The 23996-nt window shown below is 44.1% G+C and overlaps 1 protein-coding gene across 5 annotated transcripts in view; it reads left to right on the forward strand.

Moving 5' to 3' along the window:
- LOC137320906 (centromere protein F-like) overlaps positions 1 to 23996 on the forward strand; it is a 346288-nt gene that overhangs the window by 195394 nt on the left and 126898 nt on the right. For all 5 annotated transcript variants that reach the window (XM_067982890.1, XM_067982888.1, XM_067982891.1 and 2 more), the window contains 3 exons: positions 10708 to 10807; positions 12536 to 12624; positions 17854 to 17968. In XM_067982890.1, the coding sequence (XP_067838991.1) occupies positions 10708 to 10807; positions 12536 to 12624; positions 17854 to 17968 (304 nt within the window). The remainder of the gene's footprint in view (positions 1 to 10707; positions 10808 to 12535; positions 12625 to 17853; positions 17969 to 23996) is intronic.

Consider the following 23996-nt stretch of genomic DNA (forward strand, 5'->3'; position numbering starts at 1 on the left):
TTCCAGACTCCAACCACCCTCTGGGTGAAAAAGTTCTTTCTCAAATCCCCTCTAAACCTCCCGCCTTTTACCTTGAATCTATGTCCCCTTGTTATAGAACCCTCAACCAAGGGAAAAAGCTCCTTAGTATCCATCCTATCTGTGCCCCTCATAATTTTGTACACCTCAATCATGTCCCCCCTCAGCCTCCTCTGCTCCAAGGAAAACAAACCCAATCTTCCCAGTCTCTCTTCATAGCTGAAGCGCTCCAGCCCTGGTAACATCCTGGTGAATCTCCTCTGCACCCTCTCCAAAGCGATCACATCCTTCCTGTAGTGTGGCGACCAGAACTGCACACAGTACTCCAGCTGTGGCCTAACCAGTGTTTTATACAGCTCCATCATAACCTCCTTGCTCTTATATTCTATGCCTCGGCTAATAAAGGCAAGTACCCCATATGCCTTCTTTACCACCTTATCTACCTGTTCCGCCGCCTTCAGGGATCTGTGAACTTGCACACCAAGATCCCTCTGACCCTCTGTCTTGCCTAGGGTCCTCCCATTCATTGTGTATTCCCTTGCCTTGTTAGTCCCTCCAAAGTGCATCACCTCGCACTTTTCCGGGTTAAATTCCATTTGCCACTGTTCCGCCCATCTGACCAACCCATCTATATCGTCCTGCAGACTGAGGCTATCCTCCTCGCTATTTACCACCCTACCAATCTTTGTATCATCAGCGAACTTACTGATCATACCTTTGACATTCATATCCAAGTCATTAATGTAGACCACAAACAGCAAGGGACCCAGCACCGATCCCTGTGGTACCCCACTGGCCACAGGCTTCCAGTCACAAAAACAACCTTCGACCATCACCCTCTGCCTTCTGCCACTAAGCCAGTTTTGTATCCAAAGTGCCAAGGCACCCTGGATTCCATGGGCTCGTACCTTCTTGACCAGTCTCCTGTGGGGGACTTTATCGAAGGCCTTACTGAAATCCATGTATACCACATCCACTGCGTTACCCTCATCCACACGCCTAATCTTAGAATAAGGGGCTGCTCTTTCAAAACTGAGATGAGGAGAAACTTCTTCACTCAGAGGGTAGTAGGTCTGTGGACTTTGCTGCCCCAGGAAGCTGTGGAAGCTACATCATTAAATAAATTTAAAACAGAAATAGACAGTTTCCTAGAAGTAAAGGGAATTAGGGGTTACGGGGAGCGGGCAGGAAATTGGACATGAATTTAGATTTGAGGTTCGGATCAGATCAGCCATGATCTTATTGAATGGCGGAGCAGGCTCGAGGGGCCGATTGGCCTACTCCTGCTCCTATTTCTTATGTTCTTATGTTCTTATATAATGTATTTTACTCATTTATTCCCTTAGCAACATTTGACACCTGGTTCTGCATCGAGCTCTGGGGAATGAAGTGGAGCATGTTTCAGTGGGGAAGTGTTTAGGAAACGGTGATCACAATATCATTAGGTTTAGAGCAGTTATGGAAAGGGACAAGAAACAATCAAATGTGAAAATTCTTAATTGGAGGAAGGCTAATGTCAGTGAGTTGAAAAGCGATCTGGCCCAGGTGGATTGGAATCAAAGATTGGCTGGTAAAACAGTAAATGAGCAATGGGAGGCCTTCAAAGAGGAGATAGTTTGGGTACAGACTAGACACATTTCCATGAGGGGGAAAGGAAGGGCATTCAAAGCTCGAGCTCCCTGAATGACTAAAGATATACAGATTAAAATGAAACACAAAAAGGAGGCTTATGATAAATGTCAGGTTCATAATTCAGTCGAGAACCAAGCAGAATACAGAAAGTATAGAGGAAAACTGAAAAAAGAAAAAAGGGGGGCAAAGAGAGTGTATGAGAATAGATTAGCAGGTCGCATAAAAGGTAACTCAAAAGTCTTTTATAAACATATACGTAGTAAATGGGTAGTTAAAGGAAGGGTGTGGCCGATTAGGGACCAAAAAGGAGATCTTCTTGTGGAGGGAGAGGGCATGGCTGAGGTACTAAATGAGTACTTTGCACCTGTCTTCACTAAAGAAGAGGATGCTGCCTTTGTCACAGTAAAGGAGGAGGTGGTAGAGAAATTGGATTGGATAAAAATAGACAAAGAGGAGGTACTTAAAAGGTTGGGAGCGCTCGAATTAGAAAAGTCACCCAGTCCGAATGGGATGCATCTTAGAATGCTGAGGGAAGTAAGGGTGGAAATTATGGAGGCTCTGGCCACAATCTTCCAATCCTCCTTAGATATGGGAGTGGTGCCAGAGGACTGGTGATATTGCAAATGTTACACCCATGTTCAAAAAAGGGGAGAGGGATAACCCGGCAACTACAGGCCAGTCAGCCTAATGTCGGTGGTAGGGAAACTTTTAGAGACACAAATCTGGGACAAAATTATTTGACACTAGGAAAAAATGGGTTAATAAATGAAAGTTAGCACGGATTTGTTAAAGGCAAATTGTGTTTGACTAACATGATTGAGTTCTTTGATGAAGTAACGGAGAGGGCTGATGAGGGTAGTGCGGTTTATGTTGTGTATATGGACTTTCAAAAGGTCTTTACTAAAGTACCACATGATAGACTTGTTAGCAAAATTGAAGCCCATGAGATCAAAGGGGCAGTGGCTGTATGGATAAGAAATTGGCTGAAGGACAGGAAACAGAGAGTAGTGGTGAATGGTTGTTTTTCAGACTGGAGGGAAGTATACAGTGGTGTTCCCCAGGGGTCAGTGTTGAGATCTCTGCTCTTTTTGATAAATATTAATGATCTGGACATGGATATTTAGGATATAATTTCAAAGTTTGCAGCTGACACGAAATTTGGTAATGAAGAGGATGGTAACAGACTTCAGGAGGACATAGATAGTCTGGTGACATGGACAGACACGTGGCAGCTGAAATTTAATGCAGACAAGTGTGAAGTGCTTCATTTTGGCAGGAAGAATGTGGAGAGGCAATATAAACTAAATGGTGCAATTTTAAAGGGGGTGCAGCAACAGAGAGACCTGGGGGTGTATGTGCACAAGTCTTTAAGGTGGCAGGACAAGTTGAGAAGGCTGTTAAAAAGACATACGGGATCCTTGGCTTTATAAATAGAGGCATAGAGTACAAAAACAAGGAAGTTATGCTAAACTTTTATAAAACACTGGAGTATTGTGTCCAATTCTGTGTACCACACATTAGGAAGGATGTCAAGGCCTTAGAGAGGGTGCAGAGGAGATTTACTAGAATGGTACCAGGGATGAAGGAATTCAGTTATGGGGAGAGACCAGACAAACTGGGGTTGTTCTCTTTATTGCAGAGAGGGTTAAGAGAGATTTGGTAGAGGTATTCAAAATCATGAAGGGGTTTTGATAGAGTAAATAAGGAGAAATTGTTCCAAGTGGCAGAAGAGTCAGTAACCAGAGGACACAGATTTAAGTTAATTAGCAACATGAGGAAACATTTTTTTACGCAGCTAGTTTTAGTTGTAATGATCTGGAATGCACTGCCCAAAAGGGTGGTGGAAGCAGATTCAATAATAACTTTCAAAAGGGAATTGGATAAATACCTGAAGGGGAAAAAATTGCAGGGCTATCGGGAAAGAGCAGGGAAGTGGGACTAATTGGATAGCTCTTTCAAAGAGCAGGCACAGGCATGGTGGGCCAAATGGCCTCCTTCTGTGCTGTATCATTCTATGTTTCTATGGATGTCTGAGTCTCTAGCATCCTTTGTTGCTATTGGGGTGTGGAAGTGGTTTAAAACTTAAAGGCCAGTATCATCAATTCAATTGATTGCAGAGCAGTCAAATACATTGCTGAAACGTGCAGAAAAAGCCAGCATAATCATTTAAAATGTTTTACTCTGCTTTCCAGAACCCTGAGGACTCCATTAATGTTCAGCCAAGGTGTCACAGTGAAATTCCTCCCTCCCCCACTCAAGTGAGTGCTCTAGTTGCACCAGAAATGGCACAGACACTCACTCGCCCAAAGGATTTAAGTGACCCTTACCCCAGGTTTATGGTCATGGTTAGGGATATATGTAGTGGGCGGACAGAAGTTTCTCTCTGCCCCGTTCCGCTCTCCCAAGGCCTCTCAGAAATTTCAAGCCGAGTGAATTTAACAAACGGGAAGTCTTGGTGAATAGTGCAGAAGGATTTTCTATTAAAGAGAATGGTATAATAGCCGCTGGTGGGTATATAGTTGTGGAGAAGTAGGGGAGGGCACAGAGGCTTAGGGCATGCATGACCCACACTAGGTACTGCCCTAAGCTGCAGGTCTACCACAATAGTCAGTTACCAGGCCATGCCTTTGTAGCAGTGTGTGAGGAGATTCAGGTTCACCAGGGAGGTTGTTACTGAGGTTTTTTTATTCGTTCATGGGATGTGGGCATCGTTGGCAAGGCTGGCATTTATTGCCCATCCCTAATTGCCCCCGAGAAGGTGGTGGTGAGCCGCCTTCTTGAACCGCTGCAGTCCGTGTGGTGACGGTTCTCCCACTGTGCTGTTAGGAAGGGAGTTCCAGGATTTTGACCCAGCGACGATGAAGGAACGGCGATATATTTCCAAGTCGGGATGGTGTGTGACTTGGAGGGAACGTGCAGGTGGTGTTGTTCCCATGTGCCTGCTGCTCTTGTCCTTCTAGGTGGTAGAGGTCGCGGGTTTGGGAGGTGCTGTCGAAGAAGCCCTTGGCGAGTTGCTGCAGTGCATCCTGTGGATGGTACACACTGCAGCCACTGTGCGCCAGTGGTGAAGGGAGTGAATGTTTAGGGTGGTGGATGGGGTGCCAATCAAGCGGGCTGCTTTATCTTGGATGGTGTCAAGCCTCTTGAGTGTTGTTGGAGCTGCACTCATCCAGGCAAGTGGAGAGTATTCCATCACACTCCTGACTTGTGCCTTGTAGATGGTGGAAAGGCTTTGGGGAGTCAGGAGGTGAGTTACTTGCCGCAGAATACCCAGCCCCTGACCTGCTCTCATAGCCACAGTATTTATATGGCTGGTCCAGTTAAGTTTCTGGTCAATGGTGACCCCCAGGATGTTGATGGTGGGCGATTCGGCGATGGTAATGCCGTTGAATGTCAAGAGGAGGTGGTTAGACTCTCTCTTGTTGGAGATGGTCATTGCCTGGCACTTATCTGGCGCGAATGTTACTTGCCACTTATGAGCCCAAGCCTGGATGTTGTCCAGGTCTTGCTGCATGCGGGCTCGGACTGCTTCATTATTTGAGGGGTTGCAAATGGAACTGAACACTGTGCAATCATCAGCGAACATCCCCATTTCTGACCTTATGATGGAGGGAAGGTCATTGATGAAGCAGCTGAAGATGGTTGGGCCTAGGACACTGCCCTGAGGAACTCCTGCAGCAATGTCCTGGTGCTGAGATGATTGGCCTCCAACAACCACTACCATCTTCCTTTGTGTTAGGTATGACTCCAGCCACTGGAGAGTTTTCCCCCTGATTCCCATTGACTTCAATTTTACCAGGGCTCCTTGGTGCCACACTCGGTCAAATGCTGCCTTGATGTCAAGGGCAGTCACTCTCACCTCACCTCTGGAATTCAGCTCTTTTGTCCATGTTTGGACCAAGGCTGTAATGAGGTCTGGAGCCGAGTGGTCCTGGCGGAACCCAAACTGAGCATCGGTGAGCAGGTTATTGGTGAGTAAGTGCCGCTTGATAGCACTGTCGACGACACCTTCCATCACTTTGCTGATGATTGAGAGTAGACTGATAGGGCGGTAATTGGCCGGATTGGATTTGTCCTGCTTTCTGTGGACAGGACAAACCTGGGCAATTTTCCACATTGTCGGGTAGATGCCATTGTTGTAGCTGTACTGGAACAGCTTGGCTAGAGAGGCAGCTAGTTTTGGAGCACAAGTCTTCAGCACTACAGCTGGGATGTTGTCGGGGCCCATAGCCTTTGCTGTATCCAATGCACTCAGCCGCTTCTTGATATCACGTGGAGTGAATCGAATTGGCTGAAGACTGGCTTCCGTGATGGTGGGGATTTCGGGAGGAGGCCGAGATGGATCATCCACTCGGCACTCCTGGCTGAAGATGGTTGCAAACGCTTCAGCCTTGTCTTTTGCACTCTTGTGCTGGACTCCGCCATCATTGAGGATGGGGATGTTTGCAAAGCCTCCTCCTCCCGTTGGTTGTTTAATTGTCCACCACCATTCACGACTGGATGTGGCAGGACTGCAGAGCTTTGATCTGATCCGTTGGTTGTGGAATCGCTTTGCTCTGTCTATAGCATATTGCTTCCGCTGTTTAGCATGCATGTAGTCCTGAGTTGTAGCTTCACCAGGTTGGCACCTCATTTTTAGGTACGTCTGGTGCTGCTCCTGGCATGCTCTTCTACACTCCTCATTGAACCAGGGTTGATCCCCTGGCTTGTTGGTAATGGTAGAGTGAGGAATATGCCGGGCCATGAGGTTACAGATTGTGCTGGAATACAATTCTGCTGCTGCTGGCCCACAGTGCCTCATGGATGCCCAGTTTTGAGCTGCTGGATCTGTTCTAAATCTATCCCATTTAGCACGGTGGTAGTGCCACAACACGTTGGATGGTGTCCTCCGTGTGAAGACGGGACTTCGTCTCCATGAGGACTGTGCGGTGGTCACTCCTACCAATACTGTCATGGACAGATGCATTTGCGACAGGTAGATTGGTGAGGACGAGGTCAAGTAAGTTTTTCCCTCGTGTTGGTTCGCTCACCACCTGTCACAGGCCCAGTCTGGCAGCTATGTCCATCAGGACTCTGCCAGCTCGGTCAGTAGTGGTGCTACCGAGTCACTCTTGGTGATGGACATTGAAGTCCCCCACCCAGAGTACATTTTGTGCCCTTGCTACCCTCAGTGCTTCCTCCAAGTGGTGCTCAACATGAAGGAGGACGGTAGGTGGTAATCAGCAGGAGGTTTCCTTGCCCATGTTTGACCTGATGCCATGAGATTTCATGGGGTCCAGAGTCAATGTTGAGGACTCCCAGGGCCACTCCCTCCTGACTGTATATCACTGTACCACCACCTCTGGTGGGTCTGTCCTGCCGGTGGGACAGGATATACCCAGGGATGGTGATGGAAGAGTCTGGGACGTTGGCTGAAAGGTATGATTCTGTGAATATGGCTATGTCAGGCTGTTGGTTGACTCGTCTGTGGGACAGCTCTCCCAATTTTGGCACAAGTCCCCAGATGTTAGTGAGGAGGACTTTGCAGGGTTGACTGGGCTTGGTGTTTTGCCGTTGTCGTGTCCGGTGCCTAGTGGTCCGATGCCGGGTGGTCCATTCGGTTTTATTCTGATTAAGACTTTTCGTAGCGAGATTTTACAACTGAGTGGCTTGCTCGGCCATTTCAGAGGGCAATTAAGAATCAACCACATTGCTGTGGGTCTGGAGTCACATATAGGCCAGACCGGGTAAGGACGGCAGGTTTCCTTCCCGAAAGGACATTAGTGAACCAGATGGGTTTTTACGACAATCCGGTAGTTTCATGGCTACCATTACTGATACTAGTATTTTAATTCCAGATTTTTATTTAATTAATTGAATTTAAATTTGCCATCTGCCGTGGCGGGATTTGAACTCATGACTCTGGATTACTAGTCCAGTCACATAACCACTATGCTACTGTACCCTTAGGTATACCACTTTTTCCAAGAAGATCTGCAGGGACAGTCAGTGGTAGTGAAGGTCATCACTTCTTTCTCATAGCTAACTTTAGGCACCCACAGGGGATATCTCAGGAGTCAGTCATTTTGTTTTTTGGTCAGCTGATGCTTCTTTGCACAGTGTAAGAATGTCAAACGGCAAGATAATTGAAATATGAATAAATGTTTTGCAGTTATTCAGGTTTACCATGGTTTGCTCCTTATGTGTCATGAGCATCTCTGTTGATTTTCTATGTGCCACTAAGTATGTCCTAGGCTAAGAAATAGCAGTAGTGGATGGCTGTAGCGCCAACTGGAGAGCTGTAGGGGATATAAAAGGTCTGCTACCTGGATCTACCATTCACCCTGATACACCTGCATTGGAGCCGAGGGTATCCTGTGCTGGAGTGGCTATGGAGTTGTTGCTTTCACAAGCAGTGTCTCCTGTCTTTTGCGCAGGGTTGTGTGATGGCACAAACTGCTGCTGGCATGTATGTCAACCGGCTGTTTCTGTACTAATGCATGTATATCACTACTAGAAGACATTAAATGTCAAACTGATTGCCTTGAGCATAGAACAGTGATCACCTATGACGTCTTGGTATTCCTCTCTCATATTTGCCCATAATCATTCTCCAAGCGAGTCAAAGTCAAGTGCAATCTAGGAGATTTTGTAGTTCGCTGCCCCGAGACTAGAGCTCGATGCACTAGCAGCACATAGTGGGAATTAGAGCGCAATGGTTAGTAAGCTACGCAGCACCAACTAGCCCATTGTCAACCTGCCCCTCCTCACCAGTGCTCTGTGGCTGATCCTGTACTTCATCAGCCACATTGGTATGCACTTCTCCAGTAATGTTTGTACCAATTGCTGGTTCAAGTGGAAGTATTTACTGCTGGTGCTCTTCAGGTGTGCTATATAGACCCTCTGGTTCTCCTTTCTCAGTGAAGATAGCAAAATTGAAAACTAACTTTTCCATATGGATATTGTCTGGATACTTTATTGGACAAGCAGTCTGACAGGACAGATGCCGTTGAGGGATCAAGAGAGATGGTGGAAACAGAGAGCTGGGTGTCAACAGCATACATATGAAAGCTAACTTTGTGCCTACAGATGATATCACTAAGGGACAGCACAAAGATGAGGAAAGGAAAGGGACTCTGACAGACTGGGTGGATGGCTGCTGGGAGACTGGGGCTATTCTTCACAGCCATGGCTATTGACCGCATTGAGAAACTCCCAAACAGCAGCAGAACATTGGTAGAATGAATCACATGCCTCACCAAAATTGCTGTAGAGCACATCATTCAGATGCTGTAACAAAGATTCTGCTGTTTGACGGTGAGCTTCTCTATAGCGCAGCAAAGATATCCAAAATAATCACAGTCTGCTGCATATTGATATACAAAGAGAGTAAGTATACAGCAGGACAAAGAAAAGGCCTATGATTCAGCAGTAAAACAGGGGCAGGAAATAGAGCAAGCAGAGTTGTAGACATAAAGATTGGTACGGCAGTCTCTCATTTAGAACTCCTTCCAGTAATTCCCAGATCTGTTCCCTATATAAGTATTGCAGATGAATGAAACACCACACAGTGCATCCAGAAACAGCATGCTGTGCATTTCCTTCTACTGTAGCTTAGCTGTTATGCTATCCAATCATCAGTTGTTACTTTAATGTGTTCTTCCCAAAAACTGTAAGGACTAGTAAAGTGCTCTAAATTTATTATTTAATATTTACAGTATAAAGTGCTTTCCCTTGGTAAACCTGTAAGGTGTGTTTCTCCTACTTTCTTACCAAATGCTATATCTAAATTGTCCCTACGTGGCAGGAACAACTCCAAAACATTGTAGGAAGTTTCCCATGACTTGCAGGACACCTGGAGACAGTGATAGCCCATGAGATTATTGTAGCATCCAGGTGCCAGGAACAATTTCTAAGACGGTGGTTTCCAGAATGGCAGCTACCATTGTTTCAATAGAGGGTCAGCCTGAATGCCATTTTTGCTTCCAAGACCTTGTTAATACTATTTGGTCTGTAAGGATACCTATCAATAGCACCTCAGAGCGTGTGCCTAGCACCAGTGGGCTATAAGGAGTTGGAGCAGTTGGTGCTGTCGATCTGGACCATAACAAACAGCCTGCTGCCTTCAAGTCCCCTCCCGTGCCCATACACACAAGAGCTTCAGACAAGGATCTGGTACCCTTTGCCACTGCAAGAAAAAGGCTGCTGGAAGCTAGTCTCTCTGAAACAGCTCTATCCTTGAGAAGAGAGTCACCTCAGGGCTCTAAGCCTCTAGGAGACCCAGCCCTGCCACTCACCGCTGAGCCTAATTTCACAGAAGGATCACCTTGTAGGAGTATTAGATTAGGCACTCAAGCAAGTAAGTTAGCTGACTCCAAGGTTCGGCATGGTGCTAAGAAGTAGTTATAGATAGGCTGATTGGAATTTTTAGCACTTTTTGGAGAATATGTTGTTCTGTCAAGTAAACACGGCTTATGCACATGGAGTGTGATTGGAATTGCCTGCCTTGTTCATAAATTAAGGGAGTAGCTAACCCTGTTGCCTCCATAAGTGCAACTGTGCAAAGGGCAGCTGCAGTCCTGATTTTGCTGCCTTCTCAAAATAGAGCTAATGTTACCATAGTACAATAGTACACATTATTTTATGGATTTTAGGTCACAAGCCCATGTTTTTAAATCATTTAGCTATATTTAATGCTGCTAGAGGCAACTTGCAGATTCACAAATAGCCAGTAAGACTACTGTATAAGTGTAGAGATTTATCAAATTCTACAATGAAGTGTATAAAGCCATTGTGGATATGTAAAATATAATCTAACTATATTTTGGTGATTACCTTTAATTAGGATTGTACAGATTTCCATGGTATCCTGTAAGTAGCCTAATTGCCTTTTATACATCCTAACTTGAAAGGGATATACCATTGTACTTTAAACTCGTATTAAATTTTAACAAGTGAGAACTATTCCTTGAAGCAAAGCATTCCTTTATTTTTTTTTAAAAACTGTTCATAATTTTCAACAAAATAAATTATAATTTCTGCTACAAATTAAAATTATTTTTGTCTTTTGCTTTAAAGATGGCAATATCAGCAGCTGCTGGAAGAAAGGTGGAATGGGCACTATGATGAAAGACGTGTAACACTCCTAAAGGCTCAAATAATGCAGCTGGAGAGACAGGTAACGTAATTTGTAAGAGAATATTACGAACTGGTTTCAAATACCTTTTTTTCCCTTTTGGAACAGATTTCATTTTTGCTGCTTCTCTTTTTATTTTTTAAATGAATACGTAAGTGTTTGGGCTATTCACAAAGGGAAGAGGAAAATAGAGGATACCTGATAAGGAGCCTGGGAATATGATTTATAGCCTGTGAGTGGACTGATGTGATAGCTTGCTCATGAATTATCAGGTTGGTTCTATGAGTAGGCTGTAAATAGCTGGCTGCTTTTCATGTATACCACACACTAGGTAAATAATTAGAATTCAAATAATAAAAGATGTAAAGTTTAATTAAGCTAAATTGGTAGATTGTGAATTGCTGAATTTTTGTTTCCCACAGTGCTGTTGCTTTCACTTGTGATATCAATGTTATGAAATATTTTTTGTATTTCATTGTGATGATGTAATCACATACGGTACAAATTGTACTTGCAAATAATCCTCTTTAGAAACCAGCTGTTTTTGTGAGAGGAAGTAAGAGAAAGCATATGGAACATTTTGAGAAATTATATCATATCAGCCATGTTTAAACTGGTAACTGGAGCTATTTTTGTATAATTTGTGCTAGGTACCAACTGAAATAATTTTAATCTGTTCTTTTACTTTGCACCATATGGCTATATTGACTTATGAAGTACAAGCAGGTGCAAGTATCTGACCTTGGACAATCAACTTGCATCATGTTTTATGAGCTATTTGTACTGACCCTGATCTGATTGCCACCTTATATTGTGCTTTCCTTTCTTCAAGTTCAGTGTGAATAATTAATGATTTTGTCACTTAGGAAAAAAATTAATTCCTACCAGTTCCACACAATCCCATATGGGAAATTAAAGGATTTTGTTAGTTTTGCTATACTTTTTGTCTTTTATTTATTCTTTGCTTAATTAAAAAAGCTATGATGACCTCTTCCATAAAAATGATAGATTCTTAATTATTATTTACCCACCACCACTTAAAGGTGAAAGTCAAATCCTGTTGTGTTTTTCTCTTTGTAAAAATGTAAAAACATAAAAAAAGGAACAAAAGAAGCCCCTTGGCCCATTAAACCATACACAGTCAATCCATTTAATCTCGCCGAGGACAGGCTCATCAAAGTTTCCTGATGTCCTGCTAAAGTAAACCAAGTGAAACTCCAGAATTTCTATCTAACATTGTATTTTACATTGTTTATCCTTGACCAATTGCTTTCATTGGCATTTTCATGCTTCAGGAGCTCATGAACGATCATGTTCCATAAATCATTCCTGCATTTGTACTTACTCATAATCCTTAATCCCATTCCTAATCAGATATTCACGCAGCATCTTTTCAAAAGTGTTAATCAACCCAACATTAACTGCTTGAATCTATTCCACATATTTATTACTGTGTTGGGGATGGGGATACTTATTCAAGTCTTTTTTGAGGCTTATTGCTTTTATATTCAAAACCTCCAGTTCAATGTTTACAGTCCAAATTAAATAGCCTATTTTTCTGCTGTTCCGTGAACCTTCGTAACTTTGATCCCAGATTCATCCTAGTCACTCTTTTCCAAAAAGTTGTGCAAAGTTGTACATAATTTGGACAAGATTTAGATTATAACCTAGTTCTCTTGATCTTGCATGCTTGTTATTAATAGTCATTTTCAAATAATTTCCATAAGCTGGTGTTTACAGAATGTGTAATTGTTGTACCATTTTAAATAGGTGGTGCTACTTACAGAAGGACTGAGTTCAAGAGCTACTCAGATGTTGGAGATAGAGAATGCTTTAGAACCTTTAAATGAACGATTCAGGTAAACACAATATAGAATGTATGAAAAAGCTCTGTTTCTTGTGAGACTGAATGGTGCAGTATTAGCACACAGTCCTTGGGTTCAAATCCAGCCCATCTGTCTGTGCCAGCTGCAAGTGTTCCACTTGAAATGAGCTTTAACAGTGTGAATCCAGTTCCTGGTAGATTCAAGTTCACAACACAAAATTATACAAAAGTAAGTACAAATTGGCACAAAATTGACAATTTTACTCAGAGAGGCCCTCTCACAGAGACACCAGTGATTCTCATTTGTCTGCTTAAATTTGCCATTTGTGGAGACTAAAAAATACCATTAAAATGTTTCTTTTTGCAAAACAGCACTCACGAATTAAACATTGGGCTATAATTTGCTGTCAAAACAATGGTGAGGCTAATGGCGCACGCCATTATTTGTCTGCAAATGGTACAGCAACTTCAGGCAAGGGGCAGATGCATAGTTAAACTCAAAAATCCAAAAGTTGCTGTCGAAGTTGCGCCATTCTGCCGTTAGCTTTGCAAAAATGGTATCTCGCTGTCTGGCTCACCATTGAATGGCGTGAAGTTGCTGTATATGCGCAGTAGATACAAACTGATCTTGCCAGAGAAAGTTAACTCTTGTTCATTTCAGTCTAAGTACCCTTTTAATGATGTGATATGTATTAATTACTGCCAGTCAGCCTCTCTGGCACTGAAAATTAACTATTACAAGTGTGGAGTCTCATTCCTTCAAATTTTAATTGTTGTTGGAAATACTTAAAATTTAAAAAATGTTTTTTTATTTTTCCTTTCTCTTTTTTTTCTCTCTCTCTTAATCCAATCTTTCTTTCCCTCTCTTTATTTCTCTTTCTGTACCTGATTTGCCATTGAATTCACCCACTCTGATTTACACTTCCTCCTCAGGCCTTGCCTTGTTAATTTCACAATCCTTCAATCTGATTGGTTAAGGCGACACAGTTGCTTGCCCTGTTCACTCAGGTCCCAGTTGCCTTGATTCCCTCACTATGATGTTATCAGCTTGCACTTTCAGCAACTTGCCACGCCAAAAATTTAAAACCTAAACGCAGCAAATTATGGCCCAATAAATTATTTGCTTCATGCTCACAATATTTCTTGGTCTTTCCTTTCCAATGTCTTTTTTTAACTTAAGAGTTTCCTCCATTATGTTTTATTTTTCCCATTATGCACACAATAACACCCATGGCTTTCTTTATAAAAATATAAATTGTGCTGTTTCAGTTACCTGGACAGGGAATGGAGTTATGGTGGGCCAGGTCATTTCTTTACTGGGGAAACTGATTTCTTTGTTCCTTTACTGGGGACACAAACATTTCAACTCTGGAGCAAAAGAGATGCACTGTGAAGGAGAGACTGAGCAGCATCAGGAGATGAAGTATCCTTGGCAGCTGTTTCGGGAAAGAGGCATTTTAATGGGGGTTTCTTTTATCCCTCGGAATGGCAGTCTGAAATCGGTTTGAAGTTTTTGTGGTGTCTGAATGTTTTCTACTGTTACAGACACATTAACCTATTTTCTCTTTTCAGATCTTGATGGACCTTATGAGTATTTCCAGTACTTTTTCTTTTTATTGTTAGATTTCTGTACAAAGAAAGAAGTTGCATTTACTTAATGCATTTCACATCCTCAGAATGCCCCAAAGCAATTCATAGACAGTTATGTACTTTTGAAGTGTAGTCACTGTTGTAATGAAGGGAAATGTGGCAGCCAGCTCGCACACAGTAAAGTCCCACAAAAAGCAATGAGATGAATGACCAGATCATCTGTTTTAATGACGTTGGTTGAGGCATTAATGTTGGCCAGGAAACTCCTTTGCTTTTATTTGGAAAGTGCCATGTGATCTTTTACATCCAATGTGAGAGGATAGATGGGATCTCAGTTTAACATCTCATCTGAAAAACAGTGGGCATGATTTTACTTGAATCCGGGAAGAGAGTGGGTGAGGGTGGGGTAGATTTTCAGGTGGGAACCCTGGAAGTAAAGTGAATGGATCGGATTGTGCAATCAATTGAAGGCAATAAATTTCACTTCCAGGTTCGGCGCCCGGCAGCCAGCCGACAGTTGGGAAAGCAGCTGGGGAGAGATCAGTGTCCTCGGGGGCTGGATTGTTGTGGGGGGGGGTTCCTGTGGATGGGTGGGGGGTGAGATGAGAACTCGGTGATCGTGGGGGAGGTGAGAACTGGGCGATCGCGGGGGTGAGGTGAGAACTCAGCGATTGCGGGGCGGGGAGGTGAGAACTCGGCGATCGCGGGAGAGGTGAGAACTCGGCGATCGCGGGAGAGGTGAGAACTCGGCGATCGCGGGAGAGGTGAGAACTCGGCGATCGCGGGGCGGGGAGGTGAGAACTCGGCGATCGCGGGGCGGGGAGGTGAGAACTCGGCGATCGCGGCGGAGGGGAGGTGAGAACTCGGCGATCGTGGGGGGGGAGGTGAGAACTCGGCGATCGCGGGGGGGGCGGAGGTGAGAACTCGGCGATCGCGGGGGGGGGGAGGTGAGAGCTCGGCGATCACAGGAGGGAGGTGAGAACTTGGTAATGGGGACGGCTCGAACATTGTGGGAGTCTGCCAATTGCCGGGGACCGATGATGACAGGTAAGTTTGTTGGGCCTGGAGGAAACGCTCCTCCTCCTCCTGGACCATAAGTAGTGCAATAAAGGCACATACCTGTATGAAATGGCCCTTCTCGTCTCCTGTTACCTGGCAAGATTCACAAGCCCCGGGAAAGCCGTCCTGGTGGCGTTAAATTTAAAGTTAATTATCAATCAGTTAAAAGAACGCTACTTAACGTCTCTTAACGACATTAAGTGCCATGCTAAATACATGCCGCCGGCACTAATTGGGAACGCGATCTCAACCAGTGCGTTCCTTTAGCGCATCCAAACGCACCCACGTTAAACCCGGAAGTGAGCGCGTTGGAGCCGGGTTGCGGTTGCAATTTAAAAACCTGCAATTTTGACCTCCCAGCCGACCCTAACCCACCTGATATTGGGGGTTAAAATTGCCCTCAGCATCTCTGATAGTTCAGCACTCCACTGAAATGTCAACCTAGATAATGTGCTCGAGTCTCTGGAGTGGGGCTTGAACCCACGACTTTCTGACTCAGTGGCGAGAGTGCTACCACTGAGCCAAGACTGCCTTGCATTTATAGCATTTATAATTTTTTGTAATTATTACCACTTTTAACTTTTTCATCTGCACTGTTAACCAATGGATTCCCCAATTATTATTCCATTAATTTACACTAATAACACAGTAAAATGTAGTTACTTTCGGAAATGGGTGACTGGGCTGGAAATTATCATTGTTTTGCTTACTTTAATATAGATCTTTTGTATTTGGCTGACTACTTAAAGTGGTATTTTGTAATATAAATTAACGGGATAATAAATAACTACTTATAGAACACTTAACCTAGATAGGATTATCTATTATTTAGCAACAGTTCTGCAATTATAATGATTTCAAATTTTCTTTAGCTGTCATTAGCTTTTGACAATGCAAAAAATAGCAAGTAAAAACGGATAGTAGGCTAGAGAGAACAGAAAAATTCACACTGCAATCCTCTGATGGATTCGGGGTTGGCTCAAGTATTAAGGAGATGAGCCATAGAGGCCAGGGATGTTCCAGGTTCAATCCCCAGTCTGTGTTTAGTTATCTGATCTCAGGAGCACTGTTGTTAGCCTTGGTGCTCCTAGCTTAGGGAGGGTAAGATTGACCTGCTCCTGACTGGAACATTGGGTGAGGACAGTATTGAGCTTGGCCTTGGTGCTGACTCTCATAACCAAATATTTTGCTCTCAAAGTATAAGCTAACATACAAAGTTACAAATGGGCACTTAGTGCCCATGGAACCATATCCTAACAAAGTGTCAAAGCCTTCAAGAGAACAGAGGCGAAGAGAAGAAAATTGGTGGAAAAAGAAGGAAAAAAATAAAAATATATACTATTGCAATACAACATATTCTTTGAGGATGGTGCTAAAGCATGCTGTTGTAGCACATTAGACAAAGTCTTACTCAGCATATGGCAATGTTGTACCCATCCAAGGAGTGCTCAATAATGAACACTGGTTGCCAAAATTGGAACTGAAATCCCTCATTTTCAATGTAAAGTATATAATTCCCTATATAATAATAATTTACATATATATAAAAAACATGTTTATTCACCTGCCTGTGGTATTGATCCACAGATGCCAGTATCATAGCCGAACCCATTCCTGTTCTCACATGATGTCCACAAATATACGCTCTAAAACAGTGATTACTGACTGGATGGTAATTTTTGCCCTCCTGAGCCCAGGAAGATGTAGCCAGTTGTAGTGGCCTCAGTGCTGCTTGGCTAAGATCAGCTAACTTGGCGGAGACAAGGGATTGAACCTGGGAGTGTCCTGATCTGTATGTTTTAATATAACACCATACGTACTTACCCACTGACCCATTGGGTGAGCCGTTCAATTCTGAATTTTAAAATCAGACTTCAAACTCGAATTCCCAAGAGAACACATGGGTTCATTAGATCATCAGATTTTTGTTTGTCTGTCAAATAATTTATATTGTTTACTGTATTCATTGACATTCTCCTTTACTGTGTACTCAAAGAACAAGGGAGTAATTTTCACCTTGATTTCAATGGAAATAAGGTGACTTCTGTAATGGGTGGGTGATCTGCTCTGCCAGTTTTCTGCCCAAGTGATGAAGGTAAAAATTACCCTCTACCATTGTCTGTAATGTTATCACTGTTTTTGCATTGGAAAGTTAACACTGTCTTTGGGAAGTTAGGACAGGAGTCCCCATGAATGTGTTATTATTTGTAGGGAGTCCCCCCTCACAGAAAAGCTTGAAAACATTTCTTTTAAATCACTTTCCAACTACAGGTTACATTCCGAGAAAAGGAATGATGCCTCTCTACACTCTTTCTGGAGCGACCCCTGATGCACTTGCCATAAACCTCAATGAAGCTGTTTCCTTCCAAATGTGAGATCCATCATCATGGGTTTCTGTTAGCTGCTGGAAGGGCTGATTTCTCCTAGTGATTAGAAGAATGAACAAATATAAACATTTTTATACACTGTGTGATTTTTCCTCATGCTGTTGAAGCAATGCTGTTTTGAGCAGTGAATGTAAACTTTTGGCATAATGCATTGGGTGGTAGAAATGTTCTCTAACAATTAGATACATTTTTATAACACAGTATATTAATGTTTGACCTCTCCACAGATCCTTATTAAGCTTTGAAAGTCCCACATCTGAAGTACCAGTTTCACGAGCCGAACTGATGCAGCTTATTGGAATGTGTCAAGCCCTTCAAAATAGACTGCAAAAATGCCAAACAGTAAGATGAAAGCCAAACAAAAGCTGAAGCGTTCTTAGTTTCTTATTCAATCACACAAGTAGCAGCTGAAAGAATGTTTCACTAAAATAGTATTCTCAAATTTAGCATACTTTGAAGATGATATAAAAACATATCGATTGTATGACTAGGTAAGCAGCTGGGCTATGTACAGTGGTTAGGTCATAATGACTTCCTTATTTAATTTCCTGTGGTTGTTACATTTGATAATGTAATGGTCTAAATATCAGTGTAAATTGATTATAAGTAAAAGATGCAAAATGGATAACAAAACAAATACTAATATTATCCCACATGTGAGAAATAACTTGTGACTAATTATATCAGCGATGTTAAGTTTCTAGTGAGTTATAATGGTTTTCTTCAACGTAGAATGGATTGGGTATTCCACTTTCTTCCTGCATGCATTCTGTAATTATACAGCACATGATACAAAAATAAAAGTGGAATTTGTTTTGGTCACTTAGGGGGACACTTTTAGGTGGGGCACCGAATAGGCGCGATGTTGGCAGTGCTCCCGTGACGCCCAGCCAGCGTGGCAGTCGGTTGGCCTGAGCTACTTTCAAGGCGTCTTGCTGCAGCTCGCCAGTCTGATGAGAATATCTGGCTGGCTACCGCATTCAGCCGGCCGGCAGGTGAGGGGGGAGCGGATGCTGCGGGGAGTGGGGGGACGAGAACAGATATTCTCTTGGGTTCAGTGTCATTGGTCACTCCTGTAAGTGAACATGGTGTGCTTCTATGATCTGGAGGGCACCTTTTACCGTGTAATATCTAGTTAAATGATAGCGTGACCCAAAGATGGCAACATAGAACACTTGCTGAACATACCAGCTACTGTAATATATCTGCCATCTCATGTATTCTCCTTTCTTTCTGGACGATGAATTGAAAAGCACTCTGAAAAGTGCCGGCTTGATTCAGTGGTAGCACGCTCATTTCTCTGAGTCAGAAGGTTATGGGTTCAGCCTTACTTGAGCACGCATTTTAAGCTGGCGCATCAATGCAGTAGTGAGGGAGTGCTGCACTGTTAGAGATGCTGTCTTTCAGATGAGACATTGGGCTCGATTTTCGCACCCCCGAGCGGGTGCGTTCGTGGCGGGGGGCTGCAAAAATTGGGGATTTCCGGGGCGGGTCCGGAGCCTGGCTCCAACCCGCCCACTTCCGGGTTCCCCAGTGACGCACTGACATGCGCACGCAGCCCCCGCATGTGGGGCTCCCGCCGGCGGGATGCCACTTAAGGTAATTATTTAGGTACTTCAGGTCGTTTATAGACCCAATTAACATGATATTTTAGGAGGGGTGGGATTTTCAAGTCAACTGGGACTGTTTCCCGTACTATGGGAAACACTCCCAGTTGAAATGGACGTGTTGCATCCATCAGCCTGTGGCAGCTGCAAAGGTCCATTTGACAGGTTGGGGGGGATGGGAGGGAGACCCTCACTCAATGCAGAAGGCCACTCTGTCACTTTGGACAAAGTTTAGCCTCCACCACCCTCCTCCTAACAATAAAATTCACCAACTTGCACAGTTACCCCGGTGTCCAGACACATTTACCTACCTTTCGGACCCCCTCAAACGTACATCTTCCGGATGGGGGCCACCGTAGCTGCAGTGATGACCTCGGAGGAGGACGACCAGCATCACCAGCCTCGCCGGCCACGCCGTCCACCTCTGACACGTGGCGCTCCACAACACAGTGCTGTGACACATCCACCTGCACAGCAGGAGGGAGGGCAACGGCAGAGAGAGATGCATAGCAGAAGGCACTACCCTCGCCACAGGTTCTACAGACCGAGGCTCAGCTTCCTGGACCTCTCTGAACAGCAGTGCACACGGAGGCTCAGAATCACTCGACACCTGCAGCCTCCTTCATGCCGAGCTGCTCCCGGCTGGCCTGAGTACCATCTCCTTACCTGTCGCTGCCAAAGTCACCACTGCCCTCAACAACTTCTCCTTTGCATCCTTCCAGGGTGCCACCGGGGACATTGCCGACGTCTTTCAGTCGTCTGCACAAAAGAGCCCTGTAAATACACCTACATCCACTCTGCAGTGACATAATGGGTGGCATCAGTTGTGGGTCTTCATAGTGATCCTCAGAAAAGGGAATTATTGCACAAACCAGACAAGATTCGCAAAGACGTGGCGGTAGTGATGACAATATAATATGTAATGAGTTGCTCAGAAATTAAATATAAGTAAAAACCATGACAAACCCTCAGACACCATTGTGCATCCCCTTCATGCTCACGACATGTTTGCCTTACACTTCCTACTGCACATATGTGATGCATGCCCTGTGGCTGCAGCACAGGTAGTGGCAGGTTGAGTGAGGCTGACCGTGAAAGAGATGCATGAGAGGGTGAGTATGAGATAGAACCTTGAGATTGTATGAGGATGGGGTTGAGTGGTAGTGGTGGGATGAGTACTGGCGAGGTGGGTAAGTGCAGGTAAGATGAGGATGAGCTTTGAGTGGGTGTGAGGAGTAATGTGATAGAGTAGTGTTGGCAGTGCAGAAGGAGATGTGGGGTGGGGGCGGTGATGTGGCAGACGGAGTGTAGGGGAATGAGTAAGTGTACTCACTTTGGCTGACCTACTGAGGTCATTGCAGCGCCTCCTGCACTGTATGCAGGTGCGCGATATTATGTTGGTTGTGCAGGTGACCTCCTCTGCCACCTCGAGCCAGGCCTTCTTGGTGGCAGAGGCAGGCCACTTCCTCCCGCCTGCTGGGGGGAAGATCTCTGTCCTCTCCCTCCTCCTCACCCCATCCAATGATACCTGGAGTGAGGCATCATTAAACCTGAGAGCAGCCTTCCCCCTGGGCTGCTCCATGCTGTAACTTTTCCTATTTTCTGCAGCATCAGTCATTGGAGGACTACCCCTTTAAATAGGGCTCCTGCAGCTGACAGCCTATGCAGTCCGCCCGCTGCGCAGCTTTACAGCGAGAAACCCGGAAGCAAAGGTAAGTGGCTTCAATTAGCCTGCAATTCCGTGCGGAGCACCCTGATTTCACTGGGCGCGTTACCCACACGCCCAGTCGACCCCCTGCTGCGAACCCGCAGCCCTCCTAATATCGAGCCCATTAAATCAAGGTCCTGTCTGCCTGTTCAGGTCGACGTAAAATATCCCATGGCACTATTTGAAGTGGTAGGGATTCAGAGGATGGTTTAGAAATTGGCTAGAAAGGCTAAGAGGGTGTATGAATGAAGTCTGGTAGTGAACATATAGGAAGTGATAAGTTTTTTTAAAAATAATTCTCGGGATATGGGGGTCGCTAGCAAGGCCAGCCTTTATTGCCCATCCCGAGTTGTCCTTGAAAAAGTAATGAATAGGTGCTTTTATAAGCATGCAAGAAGTAAAAGGTTGCCAAAGAAGTGGTGGAACCCCTTGGAGATGAAGAGGGCCATCTTGTATCTGAAAGTGATGATATGCTTAATAATTATTTTGCATCAGTTTTGCAGAGAAAGATGAAAAAAGGAGTGTATGAATACCTGCGAATGATGTGAAAGAGCCATTATTGAAGATAAATATTCAGAAGAACACTGTATTAAAAAAGTTAATAGAAACTAAAAATAGAAAAACACCAGTCCCAGATGATATGCATTCCCAGAATATTGAAGGGGGCTGGGATAAGATAGTGGATTTATGCCAAAGGACTGGAGGGTGTCAAATTTTACATGGTGGGTTTTCCCTTGGATTTAGCATCACTGATCATTCTAGTAAGTGGATCCACACATCCTCTACGAACCAAAGTGTCCTTTACCTGGCCACCATCTTATTCAAATATACCTCAGGCTGCCGTATGATCTTCTTGTCTTCAGTAGGAAGAAGAATATACACTCTTTCAGATATGTCTCAATCTATAAACCAACAAGCAAATATACTGATCGCTAAAGAGGTCTATGAACAGTGCTCAGAACAAACGGTATATTTACATGAAATACTACCTATATTATTCTCGAAATGTCAAAACAACAAAGATGTTGTTCTCCTGTGCAGACCCTCAACCTTAAACTAACCATGGAATCATGGTAATTTATACCTTACTGTTTGCTACCACAGAATCTTCTGACTAAGCTTATGCCCCTGGCTTCAGACTGACTGGTGAACATCAGAAGCTGCTGGCTGTAAGATTGTCCATCTAGTGGCCGACAAAACATCATGGCCCTGCCCCTCTCACAAAAGTGACTCATATCTTCACCTCAGATTGGGCTGTCAATCAAACCTATTATTTAAAAAAAATCCCCAGGTTGTCAGTCACATGGGATGTTTGAATTAAATGGCTTAACCCCATTCTGAGAAATCCATTGATCTGTTCCAACCACATTGATTATAGGAAAGTCACATTTGTTCAGAGAGCTCTCGGGTACACTGCTGGACAGAATGGTATTAATAGCTCTGCACTCGACATACATTAGCATATTTAACTATCATTTGTTCCACAGGATTAACCAAAGACGCATTTTAATGTCGTTGATATACTAAACCATAATATATATTCTTTACAGCTCACATAAATAAATAGCAAGCGGTATCTAATTTTAAACCTGTGTGGGCTAGGACCAGCAAGAAAAAAAATCCAATAACTAATCCTTGAAAGATAAAAATGTTTAATTTTTGTCGCTGCCCTATTCAGAAAAGAAGAAAGAATATGCTGGACAGTTATAGGCCAACTAATTTTACTTCAGTTGTCGGTAAACCTCTGGAGGCCATGATATGGGATGAAATAAGTGAACACTCAAAGACACGGTGGGGGGAAGGGATAATTTTCATTTTGGGCGTATATCGACTGCCTGTGGCACTCGGTGGAAGGCCGGATCAATTTACGTGGTCAGGCCTCATTAACATTGTGTAGGTGAGCTGTCAGTGTTAATTGTGCTGCTTATAGGCAGCTTGCCGATTGGAAGGGCAGGAAATCTGGTGGGGCGGGCGCTACTTAAGCAGCCTGCATTTTTCAGTGGTGGTTAGTGGAGAGCAAGTTATTAAAGCAAGGGGCATTATGCTGCTATCCAGAGCTCCCCGATTCTCCGATGCATCCATGGAGGCGCTTGTAACGCGAGTGAGTAACAGGAAGGAGATCCTTTCAAGTCCCTTCGCCAAATTAGTCAACAACAATGGGGAGAGTTGGCTATGCAAGTCAATGCTGGCAGCATTGTTCCAGGGACCTGGATGTAGCACAAAAAGAAATTAATGACCTCACCAGAACTGCCAAGGTAAGATTCCCCTTCACATCTCTCTTACTCTCTACAGCACTGAACCACGCTACTTTGGCCTCAAAACTATTCATCTTTGCCTACCTCCGCTTCCCATGCCTCTCATCCAATTGTAACGAGACACATCAATGTACCTCCTTCTCTGGATTCACATGCTGCCACCAGCTACTGCCCTTACAACTATCCCTTTTACCAACACTTGCTGCTTCTTCCTCTCATACACACAATGCTAATCTGCCTCACACATCTAACTCTTCAATAGGGCACACACTATTCCATTGCTACTGTTCTTGCAGGTGCAGCTGACACACAACAGATGGGAGAGTACAATAATAGGATGAGGCCCTGCTACACTGTAAACTCTGAGACAAATGGAAAAAGCAGCCATTGACAACATTGCCAGAGAGAGGGCACGCAGCATTGAAAATGACCAAGCAGGAGGCACACGTTGTTTGGGCAATTTTCCTTTCTTTTCCCTCTACTTAGCGCGCGCGCGCACACACACACACTCTCTCTTAGCATGACAACCTGGTGCAACATTGCGCTACCATTCATCTGCTACTGCTTATCTTTGCTAACCCTTGTCACTGTCCTTTTTCCAGATCCTTTGGATAATTTAGGTCCTACAGGCACTGACGCGGAGATCCCTCCCAAAGAGGCACCATTACACGCTCTCACCCTTCCAAGCACCAGCACAGAAATTTGCATCCTGCTTGGTACAGTGAGTTAGTGGGGTCTGCACTGAGTGATTCACTGAGCACAAGTGAGCAGGTTCAGGTGGTAAGGACACAGGAAATGGC

Source organism: Heptranchias perlo, chromosome 4 (assembly GCF_035084215.1).
Source record: "Heptranchias perlo isolate sHepPer1 chromosome 4, sHepPer1.hap1, whole genome shotgun sequence".
NCBI lineage: Eukaryota > Metazoa > Chordata > Chondrichthyes > Hexanchiformes > Hexanchidae > Heptranchias > Heptranchias perlo.